The sequence below is a fragment of the Trichosurus vulpecula genome, chromosome 5, assembly GCF_011100635.1.
Source record: "Trichosurus vulpecula isolate mTriVul1 chromosome 5, mTriVul1.pri, whole genome shotgun sequence".
NCBI lineage: Eukaryota > Metazoa > Chordata > Mammalia > Diprotodontia > Phalangeridae > Trichosurus > Trichosurus vulpecula.
In genome coordinates, this window is record NC_050577.1 from 227,058,006 (window position 1) to 227,074,408 (window position 16,403).

At 37.2% G+C, this 16,403-nt stretch overlaps 1 protein-coding gene across 1 annotated transcript in view; it reads left to right on the forward strand.

Annotated features, from left to right (window-relative positions):
- The window catches only part of CEP290 (centrosomal protein 290), a 108,403-nt gene that overhangs the window by 64,019 nt on the left and 27,981 nt on the right, over positions 1–16,403 (forward strand). The window contains exons 33-36 of the mRNA XM_036759384.1: positions 3,967–4,233; positions 5,264–5,371; positions 9,129–9,328; positions 14,374–14,587. Of these exons, the coding sequence (XP_036615279.1) occupies positions 3,967–4,233; positions 5,264–5,371; positions 9,129–9,328; positions 14,374–14,587 (789 nt within the window). The remainder of the gene's footprint in view (positions 1–3,966; positions 4,234–5,263; positions 5,372–9,128; positions 9,329–14,373; positions 14,588–16,403) is intronic.

Consider the following 16,403-nt stretch of genomic DNA (forward strand, 5'->3'; position numbering starts at 1 on the left):
TTCATTCTTTTGACTTTGTTTTATTTTTTCTTGATATCTCATGGAGTCATTGTCTTCCAGTTTTATCCAATTGGACAAATTGGAGTCATTATCTTCCAAATTGTCCAATTCCAGTTTTTAAGGAATTATTTTCTTTATTGGGCATTTGTATCTCTTTTTTCCTTTTGGCCAATTTGCTTTTTAAGGAATCATTTTCATCACCATTTGGCCAATTTGATTTTTTAAGATGTTATTTTCTTCAATATTTTTTCGTGCTTCTTTTTTTTGTTAGTTGTCTTTTCGTAATTTTCTTCCCTTGCTATCATTTCTTTTCCCAATTTTTCTTCTACTATTCTTAATTGATGTTGAAATGATTTTTTAAGCTCTTCTATGAATTCTTCTTGGACTTGTGTCCTATTCACTTTTTTTTCTTGGAGGCTTTGCTTGTAGCTGTTTTTACATTATTGTCTTCTGAATTTGTGTCTTGATCTTCTCTGTTACCATAGTAGCTTTTTAAAGTGAGGTTTTTTTTTTCTTGTTTGCTTATTTTTTTCCAGTGTATTACTTGACATTGTTAAAGTTGCACTCTGTTCTTGAGGTTTGGGGATGGGAGAGGGGCACTATCCCAAGCTTCAGGCTTTTTTGCATTGCTATTTTCATAGCTAGTTCTGGCAGTTTGAAAGTTTTCATTGCTTCCAAGGTGGTGTGATCTGGGGAGAAGTGTGATCACTCCCCCAATCTCTTTCTAGCACAAGCAATAGTTTTTCAGGGCCCTTATTCCCTTGAGACCAGCAGTGTTCCTCTCCACCCTTAAACTGTGACCCAGAAGTGGGTATAGGCAATGGAGTTGACAAACAGTGTTTGGTCCTGCATCCAATACTAGCTCAACGGTCCTCTGTAGTCTCTTTCTGGCCACTTGCCAGATTCCTTTACCTTGAGAGCTCTCAAAGCTGCCGCTGCTTCTGTCATCATCACTGGTGTTTATCCACATGGGCTCTGGGTCAGCTTCCTCCCCATGTCACAGATCTTTTTTTCCAGCCTCCTAAGTTGTTTGGGCTGGACGAATGTCTAGTCCGACCTTTTGTGGGCTCTGCCACTCTAGAACTCAATTTGAGGAGGTTTTTTTTAAAGTTGTTTAGAGCGGAATGTTGGCAGAGCTCAGTTGAGTGCTTTCTCAGCCATCCTAGCTGTGTCCCTGTTTTGTTTTTCTGGTATGGATGGTTAGGCAAATTTACCTTGAATGGTGTTCCTGAGGTCAGTGTCATATGTAAAGAGTAGCATTTGCAGAAGCCCCCATCTGTGGGAAATCTGACTCTTGTTGGATTCTTGCACAGGAAAGTTTTCTTGACAATGGCAAACACCACTGGCGAACATGTGTCTAGTTTGAATTTGGTGGTCTATTGAGCAAAATTATCCCTTTTATGACATTTTTAGTGGTTTTGTACACATACATACACAGTATAACTTTGATTAAATTATGTATGTGTGAGAGAAACTTTAAGGAGAGTCTTGAATGTATAGTTTGTTCTATGATGTCAGACTCTTCAAGTTAATAACCAAATACCACAGGAGCTTATATTCTTGATGTATCTCAGTCTTTTGTATGATCATGAATATCATATGATCCTTGAAAGTATATTATTTTCAAGAGCCTGCCTTTTACTTCCTCATGTTTTGGGTTTTTTTTTAACTGAGGATACTATTTATACACACCCAGATCATTCTTCTGAAGACTTTATAGTCTTGTGGATTAGTGGTATTTATGTTTTCTTTAGGAAAAGTAACATGTATTCTTTGTCATTTTTTTTTGGACTTTTGTCTTTGGGAAATGTTCTGAGTGCTTTTAAAGTTATTCAGCCCCAACACAGATTTTTTGGTATTTACTTGATCTAGCAGGTCTTCCCAGCTCCATCTTTCATGTAGTATATGAATTGGTCAGCTAGCATTTATTAAGCTCCTCCTATATGCCAGGCATGGTGCTAAGCACTGGGGATCCAAAGAAAGCAGAACACTGTCCATGCTCTCCAAGGAGTTCATAGTCTAATTGGACAGATGCCATGCAAACAACCATTCACAAACAAGACATACAGAAGAAATTGGGGTTCATCTCAGAGGAAAGATGCTAGGATTAAGGATTGGGAAAGGCTTCTTGCAGAAGGAAGGACTTTGATTGAGACTTGAAGGTGGGTGACACAGTGAGCACAGTTCTGGTCCTGGAATCAGGAACCCTCATCTCTATGAGTTCAAGTCCAGGCTCAAACACTTACCAAATGTCTGACCCCAGGCAGGTCGTTTAATTTCTGTTTGCCTCAATTCCCTCATCTGTAAATGAGCTGGAGAAGGAAATGGCAAACCAATCAAGTATCTCTGCCAAGAAAACCACAAATGAGATTGCAGAAAGTTGGACTCATCTGAAAAACAACAGGGATGTTGTGAGGATCAACTGAGGCATTTTTTTTTAAAGCAACTCAGTATGGTGCTCAGGCACTATATAAATGCCATTCCTTTTCTTCCTTCCCTTACTTGAAAGAAACCAGAAATGCTTGGAGTTGGTTTTGAAGAGGGATAGCATGGCAGGCATGGGAGACAGCTAGTAATGATGTTTTAGTTGGGAGATGGAGTACTGTCTGCTGGGAACATCCAAAGACCAGGTTCCCTGCATCAGGGTAATAAGACTGACTTTTTTTAGGAGCAGAATTTCTATATTCCGTGGACTGTTTTATTTCAAATTAGTTAAAACTTGGGAAGTTAATTAGGTCATTATACTGTATTGCTACTGCCCAAGCCATTTCTAGACCCCTTTTTGGAATCGCCTTCATAATTATGTGCCATATAACAAAACCAGTCTCGTTACTTTGTAGTCATACCTCATTCTCGATCAAATATGGCATTATTTCCATTTGATCACCCATCCTATTCATCATACTTGCCTATCAATAGCTTATGAGGTTATTAAAAAATCAAATCCACTTTCGAAGAATCAAGATTTGCTGTTATTGAGGATATTCAAAAGAATGTGCTGCAGATTTTAAAGGCAATATCAAGGAAGGGAGCACCAAAAAGGTTTCAACTCCACCTAAGATGACTTCTTGATGGGAAAACACCGAATTAGAGGTGTATTTTGCAGTTTATCAAATCATTTGCATTTCCTTACATTCACATATAGAGGTCCATCACTCTGAGGTTATGTAGTTATTGTAAATGATAATGTTATTACTTTGAAAATGCTGGATCTTTCACTTTTATTTCTTGGCCTTTGGCTTTCAGCACTTAGCACAGTTCCTGGTACATAGTAAGCGCTTAATAAATGTTCATTCATTCATCTATATGTGTACCTACACATTATGATCTGGATTCACTAGATATCATACCAAGCTCTTTGGAAGCCCCTTTTTTCTTGAGTACTTTTTGCTAGTTTGTGGGAGAGTATAGCTCTTAATCTTCCATCATCCTGCTTGATAATGTTTTACAAATGATCTTGTACAATAACTCTGTGTTGTCTTAATTGCCATGGCAAGAGTATATAAATATTTGATGGTTAATATAGTCTGTGGATATTTTTGACCTCACTTTGATCACTTGTGCAACAGTTAAACTTTTTAGGAAAATGATAAACGAGTCCATGTCTTCACTTGAATCCATTTCCATTTTTCTGAGTCCATGGATGTTAGATTGAGTTGGAACACAGAACTCTCTTTCATCTTTATCCTTTTTTTCTAATCTGTTATTATTGGTTTTTACCTTCGCTTAATTAGTTGATGATCTAACTTCACAGGTAGCTGATTCTGAACTTCTGTGTTTATAATCTGTTTTTCCTTGTTAAAATATAGACAGCTTCATTTTTTTATGTAACCAGTACTCTTTATATCTAGTACTGAAGTTCTCTTTATAACTGAATAAAAACCTGTGATACACCATTTTAAAGAGGAAAGCACAGGTTTTTAAAATGATATATTATTAATTGAGTAATAATTTTCTATATTACAGAAACTGAAGGCGAAAGAGTCTGCCTTACAGGAAGCAGAACAAAATGTTCTGTCAAGAGACAGAATAATCAATGAACTCAGACTCCGACTGCCTGCGACAGCAGAGCGAGAGCGACTCATGGCTGAGCTCAGTAGGAAGGAAGAAGAACCAGAGAATCATCGGGCTTTGAAAGTCGCTCACCAGACCATCGCCAACATGCAAGCAAGATTAAATCAAAAGGAGGAGGTCTTAAAGAAGTACCAGCATCGCCTAGAAAAAGCCAGAGAGGTATTCTGGGATGTAGCACATGGTGATTTTTGTAAAAGGCTTTTTCATAATCTCGTTTATAATTCAGTACTAAATGCCATTCGACTGCCAAGGAATGAGAAAGTTTACTTTATAATTTCAAAAGGTCCAATTTAGGAATGGTTACTTCTCTGTGATTGGTCAGTAAAACTGACCAGTTTGTGTTTGTAAGAGTTTCTTATATGTTGGCATAACAAGAAATAGGAAGATAGAATAAGCCCATTTGTGCTTATGAAAAGAAAAACTGAGTTGGTAGGTGAAGGCTGAAGGAAAAAAAATAAAATAAACTCAGGTAAACAAATATTCAGAGGTCCTGTGAGAAAAAGTCTTGTATGTTTAAAAATTTCCTAGAAAATATAAACAACTTTCAAAGTAAGTTTTTTTTAACACCAGGGAGAGTATTTGATCAAATCCAAGGGTAGACACACGTACCACATAGTGACATACTGGCTCATGAGGCCTGGCACTCTACCCTTCTTTCTCAAAAGAGCTCAATTACGCACAAACACACATTCTGCCCTGTAGAGAGTTAGAGAATATTACTTTTCTTTGAACTTCGTTGAGTTTAGCCCATGAGTTCTCATTCTACAGACATTCATTTTAATCTCTTTCTGACTTGCCAGTAGGTTGTAAATCCCTCGAGAGCTAGGCCTATGTACCGTATGTACCACTGTATTCCTTATGTCTGACATGGTGTCTTGCTCACAGAAGGTGCATAATGAATGTTTTCTCTGTGAAATTGCTGGTGCTGAAAAATTCATCACCTGGTGGCCAGCCTTGTGTTTATGAGCTTACCTTATCTTTAATACCTTGTACTTGAGCCTGACTTAAAGAGGGCTTGACTAGCCTAGCCACCATACCTCAGGGTTTTTACACAACAAAACAGAGGAGAAGGATGTTAGTAAAAGTTTGAAATATTAATGATTACAAAATATTTATATTATTTTAAACTTAAATAATGTGATAGTACAGCCTTCAGAAGTTAAGGAGCTCTGATTTGATGTCTAAATAGGAACAAAGAGAAATTATCAAGAAGCATGAGGAAGATGTCTTCATTCTTCATCAAAAATTAGATCTTCAGGCTGACAGTTCATTTAGCAAATTCAAAAAAACAGCCATGGTAAGAGCCTCGTCAATTTTTTTTCTGCTTTTATTCAGTGATTTTATATAGATTTTAAAATTGCATTCATTCCTGTTTGTTTTAATAAGGACAATATCTATAAGAAAATAAATTCCTATAATTAAGTTCACTCATTCAGATTCTGATATTCAGTGGGTCAAAGGTCACCTCAGAACATCGCTATGTGTACAAAAGGCCTGACGTCAACTTGCTTGTAAAATAGGTAGTAGTCTTGTTCCTCAAAACCAGTTTTAAAAAGTAATTCCATTTCAACTCTTGGTATTTTTGATCTGGACCTGAGTTTTCATTGATGTAAATAACTCCCAGGAAGAAGCCTCCATCTACTGAAGTAGAAAGGTCAGTGCCTGCTCCTGCCTCTTATATTTTTGAAGAGCTGCCTCGATTAATGAGACATTAGGTGGTAGAATCAAGACTTGAATCCAGACCCTCTGAAACCCGAAGCTTCTCTCTGCCCACTATGCCAGGCAGTCTCTCTATTTCAACAACATGGGAAAATAGAGAGAAAAGAGGGAAAATCTGACCAGGGGCAAGGATCTCTGAACAATCTGTGCTTATTCTAAAATCATGATGAGTCATCCAGAAATATTAAATAGCTAACTCTCATAACAATGTTTGACCTGAAAAAACAAAATTCAAGTCTGACTCTCCACCCCCTCCCCCCCCCCCCCAAAAAATTGTAAGAACTATAAGAGGTAAGCTTGCTCTATTCTTCACCTTCCTGTCATTCAGATGGGGCAGTTGTGACCCAAAGAGGGTAATTGACTTGTTCAGGAAGCAAGTGAGAAAATGACAAAGATCTCTTGTCTCCTCCCTCCTATTGTGGGACTCCCAGAGTAGATTGAAAAGTGGGCTCGACCGCCATGTTTCTCAGAGAATGACAGTTACCCTTTGGGTATGGTCAGCTTTCATTTTCACACTCTTTATAAGCTTCTTGGCTTTGATCTTGGCTTTTATGTTCAGACCAGTAGGAATCCAGTAATATTAGATGGTTCAGTAGATAGAGGGCTGGGCCAGGACTTAGGAAGACCTTAGTTCAAATTTGGCCTCACTCACTGGATGTTTGACCTTGGACTTAACTTCTGTCTGCCTCAGTTTCCTCAGCTGTAAAATGGGGACAACAATAGCACCTACATCCCAGGGTATTTTTGAGGCTCAAATAAAGATAATATATTTTTAAAAAGCACTTAGTGCAGTACCTGCCATATAGTAGGCACTATATAAATGCTTGTCATCATTATTATTACTATTATTGCTATTAATATTATTACTACTTTAAGAATTACTTTAAGGCACATTAGAAACATTTCAGACCAAAGTAAATTTTTAATTTCCAAACATTTTTTAAATAAAGGGTGGGTTTTTTTACTATTTCAAATGAAAACATTACAGTTTATCACTAATTTTTCTTTTATAAGTATAAAAAGGCCTTGAAATTATTGATATTTGAAATGTAATTTTTAAAAAATTAAAATATAAATAAATGACTTCCTTAAACTGAAAATTTACAACAAGAATGTGCTGGTTGTCCAAACCTTCCTCTCTTCCGTAACTGTTTTCTGCCTAGGAAAAGGCGTTGCACATGGAAGAAATTATATCTGTCTTGGCACATATCTTTTCCTGTTTTCTCTTAAAGACTCACGTTTTCTATGTAGGCATCATCACATTTATATGTGTGTATATATATATATATGTATATATATATATATATATATGTATTTGTACGTATATTATGTGTATACACACATATGTATGTGCTTTGATCTGTGCTCTAAGTCCATGATTTTCCCATCTGGAGGTAGATAGCATGTTTCATCATGAATCATGAGTCCTCTGGAATTATGGTTGGTCATTCTGTTGATCAGTTACTTTCAAAGTTGTTTCATCTTTGCAGTATTGTTATGTAAATTCTTCTTCTTTTGCTCACTTCACGTTACATCAGTTCATACAAGTTTTCCTGAAATCATCCCTTTACACCATTGCTTACAGTACAGTAGTATTATATCACATTCATATACCATAATGTGTTGTTTAGCCATTCCATAATTAATGTGCACCTCCTCACTTTCCAATTCTTTGCCACCATGAAAGAGAGCTTCTGTAAATATTTTTGTACATATGGGACCTTTTCTTCTTTTTTAAATTTCTTGGGGTCTTTATAGCCCCTAGTAGCGATATTGCCGAATCAAAGAATATGAACAATTTAATCGTTTTGTGGGGCATAGTTCCCAATTTTTTTGTAGAATGGCTAGGCCAGTTGACAACTCCACCAGCAGTACATTAATGTACCTATTTTCCCACACTGCTTCAGCATTTGTTGTTTTACTTTTTTGTCAGCTTAGCCAATTAGATGTGTATAAGATGATACCTTAGAGTTGTTTTAATTTGCTTTCCTCTTATTAGTAATTTAGAACATTTTTTCTTATGGCTATTGATAGTTTATATTTCTTCCTCTAACAGCTGTTTATTTATGTCTTTGACCATTTACCAGTGGGGAATAGCAATAATTCTTATAAATTTGACTCAGTTCTCTGTATATTTTCTTTAATTTCTAGTCATATTCAATTTACTGAATTTAGCAGCAAATTTCTTGGCATTTACAATGAAAAAGAAAATACAGTGGTCTATATGGTTCTAATTTACTGATACAAAAAAAGCCACATACAGTTGTCATGAGAAACTAGCTTTTATTGGCCCTGAAATCAGGAAAGAATTTATTAGCTGGTTCTTCATGTAAGTGTCAAGTGGTACTGGTACCTTAAACAGTGTCTTCAGCTGTGGTTTTGTAAATGACACAGAAGTGTTGTCTACATTTTTCTCATCTTGACTTTCTTTTAAAATTAAGGATATAATATTAAGATTTATTTTTAAGTTCCATGCAATTTGTTTTTATACCATCCCTTCCGCGTCCTTGTTACTCCCATCTACTGACCTCCAGGTGACCTTCCATGCTCTTTCTTTCGATCATGTCACTTCTAGTGATTTTTCCCACTCACTAATAATAACCACCTTTGTAACAAATAAGTGCTATCTAGTCAGATAAACAAACAAATTGTTAGTGTCTAAAATACATGCATATCATTATGCATCTGTCATCTACACTTCCTCTGCTGGGAAGCATGGAGTTTGCTTCACCCTCAGTATTTTGATCTCATGATGGGTTACTACATTCACCAGGGATTATTGTTACACTCACCAGGTTCTTCTTATTTTGACCTGCATCAGTTTATGCAGATCTTCATAATTTTCTCTAAGTTTTTCACATTCAGCATTAAAAGTGAAAATGAGTGAAACTTTATGATGTCCAACTTGTCATTTCTTGCATATGCATTTTGTGTATTAAGGATGAATTAGATATGTATGTCTCTGCTTCTGAAAACTGAGGAAAAAAGGTTAGGGTATAGGTGAATGCAAAAAGTATACTTAAGAGGAAAAAAAAAGTCTAGAGCCATTTTGATCGTTTGACAGCTGTTTGGAAATGTGATCAATCACATTGTAAATATAATATGGAAAATTCACCTCAAAACTAAAATGTAACACTCTGTTCTTTTGATCACTATTTGGTACTGAGTCACCCTGTGCACACTGATACACAGCATGTCTGTAATTCTGTGATGAAAATGAATAATTAAAATTCAGATTATTGTGTTTGAATAATTTTGGGAATAAAATTAAAACGTGGTTATTTTTTGGTTTTGTGTTATACATGGAAATGACTATGACTATTCATATTTCATAGGAGTTAATGAAACAGCCTTCTGTACCAGTTGCGACTAGCAAGCATTTCATGCGTCTGGCAGAGATGGAGCAAACAGTTGCAGAACAAGATAATTCTCTTTGTTCACTTTTGACCAAAATGAAGAAAATGTCACATGAAATAGACATACAAAAACAAATCACTTTAACGAAAGTCAAAGAATTCGAAAGCATCCGAGCCCGGTAAGTGTGATAAAGCAGTTGTGATTACTGTTGGAATGTGCACCAGGACAGGTATTAGAAGGCCTAAGCTTGAGTCCTGCCTTGGCCAGGTGGTTCTAACCAACTGACCTTTCTGAAAAATAGAGTTTTATTGATAGTCCTTGTTTTCCCTCACAGAGAATCATCTATTAGAACAAAGAATTTTTAAAAAAAGGGAGAAGAGCAAAAAAAAAAATCAGCAAAGCTAATATAAAGAAAAAAATCTATTATATGCAATTCACCCTATCTGTAGACTGCTGATTCTCCTGTCTCTTTCTTGATAGCCATCTGACTTTGGACAGCTCACATAATCAGAAAGTAGAGATTGCTAATTCTACTTGCCCTGCCTACTTCAGAGGCTTGTTGTGAGATGGTATATGTGAAAGCACTTTGAAAACTAAAAGATATATAAGTGTAAAACACTGTTGTTATTATTGCTATCGGTATCATTAATAGTGGATGTTAAGTGTTCTCAGAGCAGCATAATAGGAATTTTGAAGGGATACTTTCAGAATATAGATTTAAAAAAAATCTAACCCCAAAGAAGATCATTTATCCTGCTTTGATTAACAAACTGTGATTTTAAGGAAAATTTTTCTCCCCAACAAAAACAGAGACTTAATGGTAATTAATGATATTTCTGTATGTGTGATCTTCCAGCATAAAAGTTTTATTTGTAAGAACTATATAGTATTTTTAATTATATAAAATGAATTTGAATAAGGCCACTTTGTGTGTATTTTAATTGCTATTTAAAATATAGTACCTAGACTTCCGGGGGTGGAGCCAAGATGGCGGCTGGAAAGCAGGGACTTGCGTGAACTCCCCACCATGTCCCTCCAAAAACCTATAAAAATGGCTCTGAACAAATTCTAGAACTGCAGAACCCACAAAATAGCAGAGGGAAGCAAGGATCCAGCCTAGGACAACCTGGATGGTCGCTGGATGAGGTCTATCACACACGGAGTGGAGGGGAGCAGAGCTCAACATGGGAGGCAGCAGGACCAGCCAGACCAGGAGCAAGGCAGAACGGGCCCTAGCACCCTGAATCAGTGAGCTGTGGCAGTTACCAAACTTCTCAACCCACAAACACCAAAGACAACAGAGAAGGTTAGTGGGAAAAGCTGCGGGGGACAGAGTTCGAGGTTCGGCCACCACCCTGGGGGCAGCGGGGGAGGTACAGCTACAGAATTACAGCTGCAGTTACTTCCGGCCCCAGGCCCACATGGTGGGAGGAATTAAGTGGCAGATCAGAGCAGGAGTGCACAGCCTGCTGAAGATTTGCATCAGGTCCAGGTTGGTGGTTCTTGAGGAAGGAGGAGTACTGGGGTGGCAGAGCTGGCTGTATAGAAATAGCTCTGAAATCAACAGCACATCCTCTCAAGCTTGGAACAAAGTACTCTTTGCTCTACAAGCAGTCATACCCCGATGAAAAACTCAAGGGTCAAGTAAGTTGGCTGGGAACATGGCCAGGCAGCGAAAACACATCCAGATTCAGTCTCAGACTTTGGAATCTTTCTTTGGTGACAAAGAAGACCAAAACATATGGCCTGAAGAAGTCAACAAAGTCCAAGAGCCTACACCAAAAGCCTCCAAGAAAAAACATGAACTGGTCTCAGGCCATGCAAGAGCTTGAAAAGGAGTTGGAAAAGCAAGTTAGAGAAGTAGAGAAAAAATTGGGACAAGAAATGAGAATGATGCAAGAAAACCATGAAAAACAAGTCAATGACTTGCTAAAGGAGACCCAAAAAAATACTGAAAAAAACATTGAAGAAAACAACACTTTAAAAAATAGACTAACTCAAATGGCAAAAGAGCTCCAAAAGCCAATGAGGAGAAGAATGCCTTGAAAGGCAGAATTAGCCAAATGGAAAAGGAGGTCCAAAAGACCACTGAAGAAAATACTACCTTAAAAATGAGATTGGAGCAAGTGGAAGCTAGTGACTTTATGAGAAATCAGGATATTATAAAACAGAACCAAAGGAATGAAAAAATGGAAGACAATGTGAAATATCTCATTGGAAAAACCACTGACCTGGAAAATAGATCCAGGAGAGATAATTTAAAAATTATTGGACTACCTGAAAGCCATGATCAAAAAAAGAGCCTAGATATCATCTTTCAAGAAATTATCAAGGAGAACTGCCCTGATATTCTAGAGCCACAGGGTAAAATAGAAATTGAAAGAATCCACCGATCACCTCCTCAAATAGATCCCAAAAAGAACACTCCTAGGAACATTGTCACCAAATTCCAGAGCTCCCAGATCAAGGAGAAAATACTGCAAGCAGCCAGAAAGAAATAATTTGAATATTGTGGAAAAACAATCAGGATAACACAGGATCTGGCAGCTTCCACATTAAGGGACTGAAGGGCTTGGAATATGATATTCCGGAGGTAAATGGAGCTAGGATTAAAACCAAGAATCACCTACCCAGCAAGTATCATGAGTATCATGCTCCAAGGCAAAATACGGATTTTCAATAAAATAGAGGACTTTCAAGCTTTCTCAGTGAAAAGACCAGAGCTGAATAGAAAATTTGACTTTCAAGCACAAGAATCAAGAGAAGCATGAAAAGGTAAACAAGAAAGAGAAATCATAAGGGACTTACTAAAGTTGAACTGTTTTGTTTACATTCCTACATAGAAAGATGATGTGTATGATTCATGAGACCTCAATATCATAGTAGCTAAAAGGAAATATGTATATATATATATATGTATATATATCTGTACATATATACACACATATGTGTGTGTCTATGTATGTATATATGTAGGTATATATACACACACACACACACACACACACACACACACACACACAAAGGGCACAGGGTGAGTTGAATATGAAGAGATGATATCTAAAAAAGTAAAATCAATTTGATGGATAAGAGAGGAATATATTGAGAGATGGAGACAGGGAGAGATAGAATGGGGTAAATTATCTCACATAAAAGTGGCAAGAAAATGTGGTTCTGTAGGAAGGGAAGAGGGCGCAGGTGAGGGGGAATGAGTAAATCTTCCTCTCATTAGATTTGACCTGAGGAGGGAATACCATACACACTCAATTGGGTATCTTTCCCACAGGAAAGAAGGAGGAAGAAGATAAAAAAGGTGGGATGATAGAAGGGAGGGCAGATGGGGGGAGGAGGTAATCAAAAACAAACACTTTTGAAAAGGGACAGGGTCAAGGGAGAAAATTGAATAAAGGGGGATATGTTAGGAAGGAGCAAAACATAGTTAATCTTTCACAGCATGAGTATTGTGGAAGGGTTTTACATAATGATATGCATGTGGCTTATTTCGAATTGCTTGCCGCCTTAGGGAGGGTGAGTGGGGTGGGAAGAGGGGAGAGAATTTGGAACTCAAAGTTTTAAAATCAGATGTTCAACCTACACGACATAATGCTGAGTGAGCGGAGCAGAGCCAGGAGAACATTGTACACAACCACAGATATATGGATTCCATGAGGACCAACCCTGACAGACTTCGCTCTTCTCAGCAATGCAAGGTGCAAGGACAACACCAGGGGACTCATGATGGAGAATGCTATCTTCATCCAGAGAAAGAACTGTGAAGTTTGAATGCAGATTGAGGCACACTACATGCTCGCCTTTTTTCTTCTCTTTTGTTTTTGTTTTTGGGTTTTTTTTTTTGGTTCTGTCTCAAAATTATGTAGAACCGTGTGTGGTAAACTAAAAATAAAAAATAAATAAATTTAAAAAAACCCAGACGTTCAAAAACAACAACAACAACAAAAAAGTGTTTGCATGCAACTAGGAAATAAGATACATAGGCAATGGGGCATAGAAATTTATCTTGCCCTACAAGAGAAGAAGGGAAAGGGGGATGGGAGGGCTGACTGGGGAACGGGGCAACCAGAATATATGCCATCTTGGAGTGGGGGGAGGGTAGAAATGGGGAAAAAAATTTGTAATTCAAACTTTTGTGAAAATCAATGCTGAAAACTAAATATATTAAATAAAGAAAAAAAACAGAAAATAAAAAAAATATAGTACCTGGCTATTTAGAAAATAATAATCTCTTTGAATTTATTCTTGTGCTTTATTTAGGCCTGATAGGTAAAAATAATATTTTGTACTTTAAGATCCTTCTCATTTTCATTTAAAATACTTTATTCAAATTCTCCTAACCTTCATATTTACATTAGTAGTAAATACAGTTAGATATGGTGTATGTTATCGCATAAATTGGACTTTTGATGGTTATTTATTGAATTTGTTGTGTGGAATGATCAGAATAAATTAAGCTAAAGTTACTTCTGTCACCCCTGCCATGAAATCAGGTTTTAGAAATAAGAATAATTGCCCAAGTATTTTCTTTTGTATACTCTTTTTTTTTTTAGGTAGGCTTATTTGTGCATACTAGAATTAGACACAATAAAATGATTATCTCCTTTTCACTTACATAGTGAGGAACCAAAACATACTGATTCTACTGTTCCCAACTACCTAATAAGCCATATGCTTGTTAGGTATATTACTTCTATTGCCAGATATATTACTTATATTCAGCCAGATATATTACTTATATTTAATTTGGTAATAGAGTTTTTGGAAACTTAAAGCTTTGGTAAAGTTTATTACTTGGCGGTACCATCATATTTTTTCTTATTGTAATTAATAAATCCCATTGTAATTTAATAAAATTTAGTACTTTGTCATTGGAGCAAAGACAGCATTCAAACAGAATTTAATTGTTGATATCCATGAGTAATGATAGTTTACCATAGACCATGAGACTTGAATAACAGAATTGCAGGGTGTCATGTGAACTTGGAGAAGCTGAGCCTTCTCACTTATCTTGCTGAAGGATTTCCTGGGATGAAGGATTGTTCTGTATTTATTGTCCCATTCTTGTTTTGGAAGCTCTAGGCCTCTCCTTTTCCATTTGTGACTTATTTCTATCCACTTAAAGAGTGTATATCCTAGAAAATGTTCATTCTAGGAAAATCAAGATAATTTGAACATTCCATGAAATGCATGATTATTTGCTTGTTCCAGCCTTGAAGAAAATCATGCAGAAGTTGTGAAAAAGCTGCATGCTGAGATAGAAGACTTAAAATATTCTATGTCCCAGACAGAGAAGGAACTACAGTACTTTAAATCTGAAGTACAGGTTCAGAAAGAAGCCAACACAAGAGCTCCAACAGCCACCATGAAAAATTTAGTAGAACGACTTAAGAGCCAATTGGCCTTGAAAGAGAAACAGCAAAAAGTAAGTATTCAGCAGCAGTTATTAATGCAAAAGAGTATGTGGTGTGTTGCCATGATTTAGAAAGTAGTGTTAAAATATTTGCATTACATATTTCAACGTTTTGTTTTAGTTAAAAAGAGATTCTTGATTACCTGTTAATTGCTTACTGCTGGAAAATATGTCCTTTACTAAGAATGCCCTTAAGTTACACTTAACCCTATGAAAACTTGTTGTGCCTCATGTGAGTACTTTAAATATACTCAGTAAACTACGAGGAGGTAGAGGTATTCTAGAATCGCTGTGCAGCTGCCCGTGATGAGGTCGGGTCCCCAGGCTAGGATGAGTGTAGCCTTTGACACTTGATCCTCCTCTTCCTGATACCTTCTCACTAGGTTCTCTCTTGGTCCTTTTTCTGCCTGTCTCATCACTCCTTCTAAATGTCTTTTGCTGGAGCTTTACTCAGGTCATGCTTGCTCAGTTGATGGCTTTATCCTAGGCCTTCTTCTTTTCTCTTCTGTTCTTTTCTGTTTTCTTCTCTTCTGTCACTATACTGTTTTACTTGATGGTCTCATTAGTTCTCATGGACATAGTTATCATCTCTATACAGGTGATTTTTCAGATCATCTATCCCAAATTCTCTCTTACCTCTCATTTCCAAATTCCTATTAAACATCTTGAATTAGATACGGTGTAGATATCTTAAACTCAATGTGCTCAAAATTGAATTCATTTTCTGTCTCCCCCTAATCCTCCTCTCTTCCTAACTTCCCTGTTACTGTGAAGGATACCACTATACTCCCAGTTACCCAGACTCTTAATTCAGGTGTTGTTCTCAACTCATCACTCTGTCTCATCTACCGTATTCAGTTTCCAAGTCCTGTCATTTCTGCCTTCATAACATGTCTAGTATACATCTCTTTCTCTCCTCTGATATTGCCACACCCTGGGGAAGACCCTAATCACCTCACACCTAGCCCACTGCAACAGCCTCCTGGCTGGTGTTCCTGCTACAAGTCTCTCCCCACTCTAGTCCATCCTCCATTCAGCTGTCAGAGCAATCTTCCTGAAGCTCAAGCCTGACCATGTCCTCCAGTGTAAACTCCAGTGGCTCCCTCTTACTTCTAGGATCAAATATAAAATTCTGTCTTTGACTTTTAAAGCCCTTCATACCCTTCCAGCCTTCTAACTCCTTAACTCCCTCAACATACTCTACAATCCATCCAGGTACACTGGCCTTCTTGCTATTTCTCAAACTAGATACCCTTATTTCTTGACTTTCTTATATTTTCATTGGCTTTCTCTATGCCTTGAATTCTCTTCCTTCTTATTTCTATCTCTTGACTTCCTGGCTTCCTTCAAACTCAGCTAAAATTCCATCTTCTGCAAGAAGCCTTTCCCGGTCTCCCTTAATCTAGTGCCTTTCCTCCGAGATTATCTCCAGGTTATCCTGTTTGTAGTTTATTTTCCCACAAATGGGTGCCTGTTATCTCCCTCCTTAGACTGTGAGCTTCTTGAGGGCGTGGAGTGTTTTTGCCTTTCTTTGTATCCACAAAGCTTAGCACACATCCTGGTACAAATAGATGCATGATAAATGCTTGTTGAATTGACTTTGACACCATGTCCACATACTGAAGGAACTGTTGAATCACTATCAGGGGTCCTTGGAAAATCCTAGAAAAATGGAAGAGGTGCCACAGGACTGGAGGACGGATTCCTGGAGGGACAAATTTCCTTCTTGTCATAGGATATTTGGTTCAGGGGATCATAGATTTAGAACTAGAATGGACTTTAGGGGCCATTTAGTCCAACCCCCTCTTTTTAGATGAGAAAACTGAAG